General features: G+C 43.1%; 1 protein-coding gene across 1 annotated transcript in view; it reads right to left on the minus strand.

Moving 5' to 3' along the window:
* IDH1 (isocitrate dehydrogenase 1 (NADP+), soluble) overlaps nucleotides 1–8,202 on the minus strand; it is a 10,994-nt gene extending 2,792 nt beyond the window's left edge. The window contains exons 1-5 of the mRNA XM_009332209.1: nucleotides 8,061–8,202; nucleotides 6,127–6,418; nucleotides 4,277–4,382; nucleotides 1,480–1,657; nucleotides 875–1,026 (exon numbers count right to left, since the gene is read on the minus strand). Coding sequence (XP_009330484.1) covers nucleotides 875–1,026; nucleotides 1,480–1,657; nucleotides 4,277–4,382; nucleotides 6,127–6,418; nucleotides 8,061–8,182 — 850 coding nt within the window. The 5' untranslated portion in view covers nucleotides 8,183–8,202. The remainder of the gene's footprint in view (nucleotides 1–874; nucleotides 1,027–1,479; nucleotides 1,658–4,276; nucleotides 4,383–6,126; nucleotides 6,419–8,060) is intronic.
* Between the last annotated feature and the right edge of the window lie 1,199 nt (nucleotides 8,203–9,401).

Below are 9,401 nucleotides of genomic sequence, written 5' to 3' on the forward strand. Positions count from 1 at the left end.
ACATTTTGCACCATTTCAAGAAAATTAGTATTCTCACCTAACTTGCTGGACAGATTTTTACCAAAAAGGCACAGGATGAGAACAAAGAATCCTAAATAAGCAGTGTAGGGCTGCCAATTGCTATCGTCCCCACAGGGCTATAGGAAACAAACCTACTTCATATCAAGAGCATCTGCTCTAGTGAAAGGAACCATGAGCTGGCAAAACTGGACATTCACATCACTTCTAACACTGTAGGTTTCAGAGATCTGTGTCTTTGAAAGCTTCTTTGTTCAGCAGTCCAACACACATCCTTGTTCTGTGGGAGGCAGTTTACTGGCAGTACTTTAGAAAGAGCATATTACATAAAGTCGCACATCTTGCCCTGTGGGTTTCTGCATCCAGATTTGTTTTGGCACCAGGCAGCTTGGTTATATAGGATTTTGATCAAGCACTACAAGTCTGTAAAGTTAAACATATCAATCTCTCTCTTTACACCTGACAGGTAGCTTTATGTCCTGAAGGTTTTCTTACTCATCTGTAGAGCACCTGCCAGTATGCTCACGACCAGCCAGCTTAACTCAAGCTGTCAGTGACAGAATCCCAGCTGCCTGGATACTTTCCATTAGAATGGAAAGCCTACCAGTTATTATGTTGGTAGGAACTGCCATCTGGTAAAGAAGTGCAACTACACAGTTTGCGTTCAATGGATTTTCTTGTAAAAGTGAAATCAGAAATTCTTTGCCTACCTGATATCTCCATGACTGGCCACAGGTTTGAAATATAAGTTCTGAGACCCAACACCACCTCCTGGGCCATTACATAAGATATGACACAAGGTCACAAGAGACTGCTACTGAGCCTACTTCAGTGTAACACAGGAAACATCTCATACCTTGTGCAACAGAGTCAGACTGCACATCCCCATCATAGTTCTTGCAGGCCCAGACAAAGCCTCCTTCAGATTTCAGGGCCTGAGCAACCATGTCATCAATGAGCCTATGCTCATACCAGATCTTTTTGGCTTCAAACCGGGACTTGTATTCTCTGGAAAACAAAAACCAGAACACCTTGACATATAGATAAAGACAGGGATTGCACAGTTTGTGCAAGTAATTGTGCATAGTGAGGTACATAGAGATAAGAGTTAAAAAGAAAAACCTTAAAAGAAATTTGCATCCCCTTTACTCATTTTTTCCTCTCTTGCTTTGCTAGGCCACTGCGAGTCCGCTTCAGAATCACAGAGGAGCCCATAAAGAATCTGTGACACTCTGTTAGGAGAGATGAACACCACTGCCACATTTAGCAGAGCTTTAAACATTGAGTACCGTGTCCTGCAGGACAAGGGAGACTGCGATAGGGAAGGTGCACAGCCCCCGCAAAAGTGCTGCTGAGTGTCTGAAAATGCTGAATTAACTGTAGCAGCTCACAAGGCTGGGGAGGATGTTCCTGCTGCAGAGTTATGCACTGCAGTAGGAAGTACACAACTATCCTAGTTACCTGTCATAGATCTCTTGGAAGATGTCTTTAAAGCGGCCATCATATCTCTTCAGGATGGTGTTCTTGGTGCTCATGTAGAGGGGCCAGCCTTTAGACAGTGCCATTTGGAAGGAACTGTGGGCAAAATCCTTGATAGACTGGTCAAGATTGTACATTCCCATGGCTACACCACCACAGCCTGTTAGTGGAGGAAGAACAGATAGGAATCAACTAGATTTAGTTTTGGTTAAGGATGTGACGGTCTCCCCACAGCATACTGTCAGGCAGGTTGGTGTTATCCCCAGGTGTCTTGATATAGTTCTCAATTTAAGGCTGGTTCTTTCAGGGGAAGATTCACTTTGCACTATCAGCAAAAAGCTCCAGCAGTCCTGTGACACATGGATAGGAAGGTGATTTTGTTTTATAGCTAGGTACATCTCAATTCTGTGATCTAATACCCCTAAGAAGTTCTTCCTAATCCAGCCTAAGCAGCAAAACTGTACAGGAGTGAGCATGCTTGAACTCCTACTAGCCAGGTAAATAATACAGAGTATTTTTCTATCAAAGCAACAGGCCAGCAGTTTGGAGCAGGGGTCTCAGTCAAAGCTAGAAATAGGTTTGTTCCCATCTTAAGTGCCTTGTACCTTCAGGCTTTGACTGCACTGCAGAACTAACTCCAGCAGTCAGAGGCTGCTTTGCCTAGCCCAGGTAAAGCAAGTCCCCGCATATTTGGCCTACCCTGCAGCTTTGTTTCAGCTGCTCAGGCTCACTTCCAGCAAGTTGTGGGAAGAACATGCCAGTCATCTGGGTGTAAGGGAAAGTCCTGAAAAGGCTCTGAGGAACTATCAACACTCACGTGACTTAGATTGTGTAATGCAGATGTGTTAGCAGCCTGAACAGAAGTGACTTAAACTTACAGCCCAGCTCACCTGGGGGAAAGCAGCATTCAGATCATGGGAGAGGCTGATTGTGGGTGAAAGTAGGGTCTAGGGCTTCATGAAAAAGCTTTGTCATCTTCAGAGCACAGCTCTTTGTGTTTCTAGTGAAAAGTAGATACCATGTTCTTAACTTTAAGCACCTCACTACCACCACGTCTTTAGTTTGTTATACAGTGCCTTTATCAGTGATCTTTGCTCTGGAAACATCCCAGATTCTTTTAAATTTTTTATTTTTGAAAATACTCTTTCCTAATACCCATTTGTCCCTACCTCCAGATGGTTGTTACTCTATGGACATGCATGCAGAATGAAGAGGGGAAGCCAGAGAAGGTTTATCTGCTTGCCAAGATAGCAAGGTCATTTAAAGTTGATGTTGGCAGGGAATGAAATCCCTGTTGTTACCAGCAAAAATACACATTGTCCCCCTGCCTCCCTTAGTGAGTCAAGGACAAAACAGGGTCTGATCAGCTACAGAGACTGTGTCCTCCGAAGCCATGATTTCATAGTTGCTGGGTGACAGCTATTAAGTTTTATTCAAATACTTATTTCCATATAAGTAAAAAAACCCAACAACAACCCTTGTTGCAATCATACAGTCCTACTGCCTACTAAAATCTCTTAATTCAAAGTTGTCAAGGTTGAACATATTAGTATAGCAATAGGACAGACAAGCTTCCCTTATGCATTGTGGAGATATGCTGGCACAATGGTTATCTGTGGGGAGGGGAGTTCTCCCAGAGCAACAGCAGTAATCTGCCATCTTTGCACTTCCTTGCTTCCTGCTTGCTGATGCAACACAAAGCAGTGAGTCAGACTGGCAGCTAGAACTACCAGATGTCTCCAATACAGGCTCATCAGGCACCTATTAAATGAAAACAGATTAGGACTGGCAGTGAAGCAGGTGAACTCCAGATGAAAGGCTGTGCAACAAGAGATAGTAAAGACTTAGGCTCCTGTGAGCAAGAATGCCAGAGAAATCAAGTATTACAAAAGATGGTCATATGGCAGTCTTGGTACCTGTTTGCCAAGCCAACTGCATACAAACTAGGATTCTGTGGTTTACATGGATGTATTAGGTTTTTGTAGCTAGAAACAAAACATTGCACACTCGCATACATAGGTCACCATAAGGCTTCAAATCCTGAAGCCTTTGATCACTGATAGGCAAGAGAGATGACTTTTGTGTTCTCCTGAATCCTGCCCCTAGAGAAACACCCTGGGTTCTAGCAATGTGTCTGTAATCATTTTCACACAACTAAGCCCAGCAATGTCAGGACTCCTCCTCCTGAGCCTAGCAACGTCTATAACCAGCACAGCAATATTGCTAGGAGGGACACCAATACCTTTAGGACTGCATCTGTTAAAACAGTTAGAGCCTACAAAGTCAGGAGCATCCTTGACAAATCTTTCCACCTTGCAGAGTAAGCGTCAGTTCTCATTTCTATTGAAAAAAAGACTGCTTAATGAAGAAGGATACAAACTGCAAAGGTATATAGAGCCCAGTAAGACAAGCTAAAACTAGAAAGAATTATACCTGAATTGTTCTCAAATATACCTCCCCTTAGGTCAAGCCCTATTTAGATAGCAAGTTTCCCTCTGATCAGAGCAAAAAAACATACATGCCGCTACCAGAGTCATCATACAAGGAGCATGACAGGTGGCCAGTCTAGTACAATTGTGTGTTTGATATGCCTCTTCAATCCCAGGAAGATTTCAAGTAACTTTCAGTACTTCCCAGATAAATGAAGAAGGCCCAGACCTTCTCCCCAACTCTACCTCAAAGTCATATTTTACCATCAAACGGATCTGACTGATACTTCAAGGTTGAATTAAACAAAAAAACACCCCAGTTTTAATCGCAACTTAGAGATAATACCTACTTTCAAAGTTGTGGACCAGATATGTGACTGGTTTGCCTCCATCTTCTGGAGTGTAGGTCATCTCTACTTTTCCAGGCCCAGGTACCACAAAATCAGTTGCTCTGTACTGTTAATAAAAAAAATTGCCATGATGATTTTATGTACCGGGAGGACAGAACCATAAAAGACAACCTGCATTTGGGAGGGCAGGGTGCAGAAAAGCATAAACAGTTGTACAAAAAAACCCATTGAACAGGCTCTGTTTACTCAGCCATGTGGTCATCGGATTATTTTACTAGATATTAGAAAGACAAGTAGTCAAGAGTCTGCCTGTTTCAGAAGAGGTCTTCCTCTAAGGGAGAAAGCTTACAGATTCTTGGGTCCCATGAATCAGCAGAGTATGTATTTTTGCAGATGCACTGAAGTTTTAAAGTACAAAGTATCCGGAGTGTCGTGTGGTCTGTGACTAGAAAGGCTCCTCTCCCTGCCTCAAAAAAAGCCATTCATTCATGAGATCAGTAGTTGTGATATAAGGGGGAATCGTACAGCACCTTAACAAAAGCCATTATTTCTATCCATCACATGACATTTGGAAGGCCAATCTGTACTATGAGTTCTTTGAATTCTGTAAATGGGTACACATTTTGCTCCTCTGAGATACACAGACTCAAAAGAAGAGCCAACGTGTACTTCAAGTTTTTAAATGGTGTCTTATCTTCCCAGCTGTCTTAAACAGTACTATTTAAGGTTATATTTCCTTGAAATTTGTCACCCTTTTTCATGTAGTTTCCCTCCTATTGAGCGAATTGGTTCCCTGACCTGTTCTGAAGTTACAGAATTGTCTTGCTTATATGTCCTTTACATGTTCTTATATTATTCCTTTCACTTTAATCTCATACTTTGGCAGGGTTTCAGTCCTCCCCCTTAATCCATTGTTTCCCATTATTATTTTGACCTTCTCAGTTATTCAGTACTGTTAAGGGTGTTGAACTCCATTCTTTTCTAGTGTCAGGGCTCTGCAATTATTTTCCTCTTGGAAGTTTATTATTTTACCTTCCTATCCCAGCTAATCTTATTACTTGCCCTCAGTTTGTGGGTTTACCCATCTATTTAAGCACTTGGCTCTTCTAGAAAACTTCTCTTTTGTCATGTTTGGCTGCTTTACAGCCTATCATTACCCATGGAGAACAATATGGTTGATTCTTGTCCTCTGGGCTGCCCAAAGGCCACTACACTAAGTGCCATGCCAGGGCTTTCCATGGCCTTGTACTACCTCTGCCAGGAGAGCTCTGATAAACAATGTTTCCCTACTTTGATACCACAGCCTGATGTGCCCAGTATGAATACAAACTCTGCAGTACTGTGCAAGTAAGTTTAAGAAGCAGATCAGTTTAAAAAAAAAAACCAAACAAACAAAAACACCCACACACAGAAGGCAACTTTACCCACTTCCAAAAATCACTCACTCAGATCCACTTTTACTATGAGCAACATTTGCCACCAAAAAATCCTTCTGAGAAGCAAGATGGACAGTGTAAAGGATACTTTCTAAAGACACTGCTATATAGGGAGGAGGGTTCTGCAGAGGTGAAAAAAATAACTTAGAGGAGTTTAGGTACAGACCTATCTAATCCAAGCACAGACCCCTGAATTCTGTTTATACAGCTACACTGTCTAAGGAAGAGGCATGAACCAGGCTCTCACACATTTTGTCAGGTGCTGTACAAATAAAGTGCTAGCAAGTACCCACTCCCAGGTGGAGTGCAAGGGATAAAGCAGCAGCACAGGCATGTCTAAGTCTTTGTAGCTCTATACCAGTCAGGAATAAGCCTGTTCAGATAAAAAGTGGGGTAAACACTGAAGTGACTCACTTGATCCCCATAAGCATGACGGCCAATGACAATAGGTTTCACCCATCCAGACACCAGCCGGGGAATGTTCTTGCAGATAATAGCCTCCCTGAAGACAGTGCCACCTAGGATGTTTCTAATTGTCCCATTGGGAGACTTCCACATCTGCTTCAACTTGAACTCCTCCACTCTTTTCTCATCAGGAGTGATGGTTGCACACTTTATGCCAACGTTGTATTTCTTTATGGCTTCAGCAGCTTCCACAGTTACTTTATCATTTGTAGCATCACGATGCTCAATGCCCAAGTCATAGCTGTAACAAACCCACAAAGATGGTTAGAACTGCCCAGCAGTGTCCACCAGGAAAGAAACCAGACCCCATATGCGCCTGTGAGTGTAGTTCCAGCACTCTGCCATAACTGAAGTTATCCCTCTTCCAACTGCTGGAGTGGAAGAAAATATAGGCTCATATGATGATACTTCTGCTGCTGGTAGGAGGCTGGAGAAAGGACAGCTTCAGTTTATGGCTGAGGATCTCTACCAGCATGGGACATAGCCCATATCTCCTCTGCTTTCTCTTCTGAGCTTCCTGGCAATGGAAGCTTCCAGTCTGGGATTCTAATGGTATGGAGCAGCACAATCCCCAGATGAATATGGGCCTTTATTTCAAACCTCTTGTGCTGAGGGTTCTGGCTTCCTTCATATACTGAGCATATGAAGCTACACTAGGCTTCAAATCAAAAACTGCTTTGACAATGGACCCACAATCCTGCTCTGGCAGCAAAACTGCCAATATTCCCCTCAAACAGTCAGAGGAAGCACGTTTCCCACACTCACTGTTTTAATAGCTTTTGGAGAACAACGGGTGCCCAGCATGGAACGGCCCTGAAGCATAGCCAGCTGTACATGAATCTAGCCATTGTGCTGCCTCAGCCAGGGGTCTGCTTTCCCTCCTCCCACCCCTCTTTGAAAAGGGATCTGCTCCAGACTGTGTGCATGTATTATGCTGCTGGGTTCCTGTTTGCTTGGTTCTCAACACCAGCAAGCAGAAAGCCTGATGTAGGTGGCATACAAATGACTCCAGAAGCAAGGGAAGGGGTCAGACTAGTGGGTTTAATAATGGCAGATACCATTGAAGGCCTCTGTCCACATGGCTAGGAGCAATGCAGCTGGATACTTCTCTAATAATTACAGCTCAGTGGCTAGAAAGGGAAGAGATTACTTGCTCTGCTTGACCAGATGCTGTAGATAGCATGTCCCTTTTGCCATACCAGCCGCTAGTATTTGTTTTTTCCAGAATCGAGTTAAGAGGACAGCCTAGGCTCAGGGAATAATTGAAACAGTTAGCTCACGCTGCCAGCAGCAGAGCTCAAGTTTACAGACATCAGGGCAGAACCTCTGCCCTACAACCACCCTTTTGCCCGCTGGGCAGATCTTCAAACAGAGATGGCAAGAAGCCATAAACCTTCTCAGAGTCCACAGATGCTAGACTTCAAGTCAGGGAGTGGCTGAAACACCCCATGTTTCTAATTGCTTACGCTGCAGGAAGCCATGCTGACTGCCCAGGTGCTGGAAAGCCAAGACAGCGGAGATAAAAAACACAGACCATGTCTGTGAGAGACCTTCTTAGAGGCACAGTACAGAAAAGAGCTAACTCACAATTAAGCATTGACTGCTTACTGCTGTGAGGAACCCCAGAGAGGCTGACAACAGACTTTGACAAAATACCTTCACCATGAGCCCATGTTTTCCAGAGTACTTAGTGAGGTTGGCCCTTGGGTAAGTTAACCAGGGGAGCCTGCTGGGAACTTCACCAGTATAAAAACGGCTAGTCAGCCTCTCTGCACTAGTGCAGGCGGAGCTATAAGGCTCTCAGTGCTAAGTGAAACATGATCAATACCTAATGACACATGCAAATTGCAGTACAAAGTGGCTGTGTGTCAAAGAGCCATTACCTGTGCAAATCCAGATCTACATAAGGAAAAATCAGCTTTTCTTTAATCAGTTCCCAGATGACTCGCGTCATTTCATCTCCTTGCATCTCCACAACGGAGCCTCCATGGATTTTTTTAGACATCTTGAGCTGCAACAGACATAAAAAACCCAACCTAAGTTAAAAACTGCCAATACACATCACCAGTACACCTATCCTGCATTTTTACAACACAACTAGAAGAGAGGTACTAATGTAACATACAGGTTCTCTCCTAAAAATCTTGAAAATAACCACAGTTTATCCCTGGTTTCATGCTAACCGGTATTTTTCATAAAGCCCCAGCCCCCAGGGACATCTACCCAAGGATAAAAGTAAAGGTTAATATCTGAGATTTAAGGGCGCGTTTTCTAAGGGCATGAGCTTTAATTACGGTTGCACAAAGGAATTTGAAAGCATGACCACACTCTTCCCCCCAAACTCCACAGAAATAGATGAGTGCTGTTTATTTTTAGATTTCATGAGTTCTAGTCTAGTTGCCTGTTTCTCCCTCTTTTTCTGAAAAACAGGGGTTAATGGACATTATTTTAATGACAGCTCATATTGCTGGCACTATTAAGATTAATACTTTGTCAGCTTCTTTATTAGCTTCCCTCCCCAGGAAGGAAGGAAACAGGTACGGAAATACAAGGGCCACATCAAGAGTACTTTCTCCTGGCAAGCTTTATTTCTGCTGTTAAAATAAATACTGGACAGATTTGTTTTCTGTATGGAACAGAGGTTTCCCAATATATTTGTTCACAAAGCCTCAAAAGATAAACCTGAACTCTGCCCTTCTATTTGCACTTTGTTCCTTAACAAAAAACAACCCCACAAGCCACTACTGTAACACAGTCTCCTGCTTTCTAACAGCCACAGTTTCTCGATTCTCAGCTCTGATTATGCAAGAGCTATGACTTGGCAAGTTCCTCCTCCCAAGACAGCCCCGTTCTTGTATGGGGCTGTTAGGATACTACAGTGAGATACCAAGCCCTCGTGCCTGAGGTTGCAAGTCTCACAGACACCGAGGTCCATGAATGGCTTTATCCAGAATGAGGGGTCCTACTGTACACAGAGTCTATTCATCTCGATGAAGTTATTCAGATGTGTGAAGTTTCCCATGCAAGGGCCCCAGGTTACAAGCACATGTGGAGACTGCTCTCTGGTTCAATTTTTTTTTTTTTTTTAAATTAAACTAACTTGTGCTGTATTTCCAAAATCCAATCCATTAAACATTTTTAGTCTGGGAAGAGAATAAGCTTTCTAAGCTATGTTCTAGCTACTGCATCAAGCTTTTCCAAACTTTTGAAAGAGCAAAAATTAA

Source organism: Pygoscelis adeliae, unplaced genomic scaffold, assembly GCF_000699105.1.
Source record: "Pygoscelis adeliae isolate BGI_AS28 unplaced genomic scaffold, ASM69910v1 Scaffold160, whole genome shotgun sequence".
NCBI classification, from domain to species: Eukaryota; Metazoa; Chordata; class Aves; order Sphenisciformes; family Spheniscidae; genus Pygoscelis; species Pygoscelis adeliae.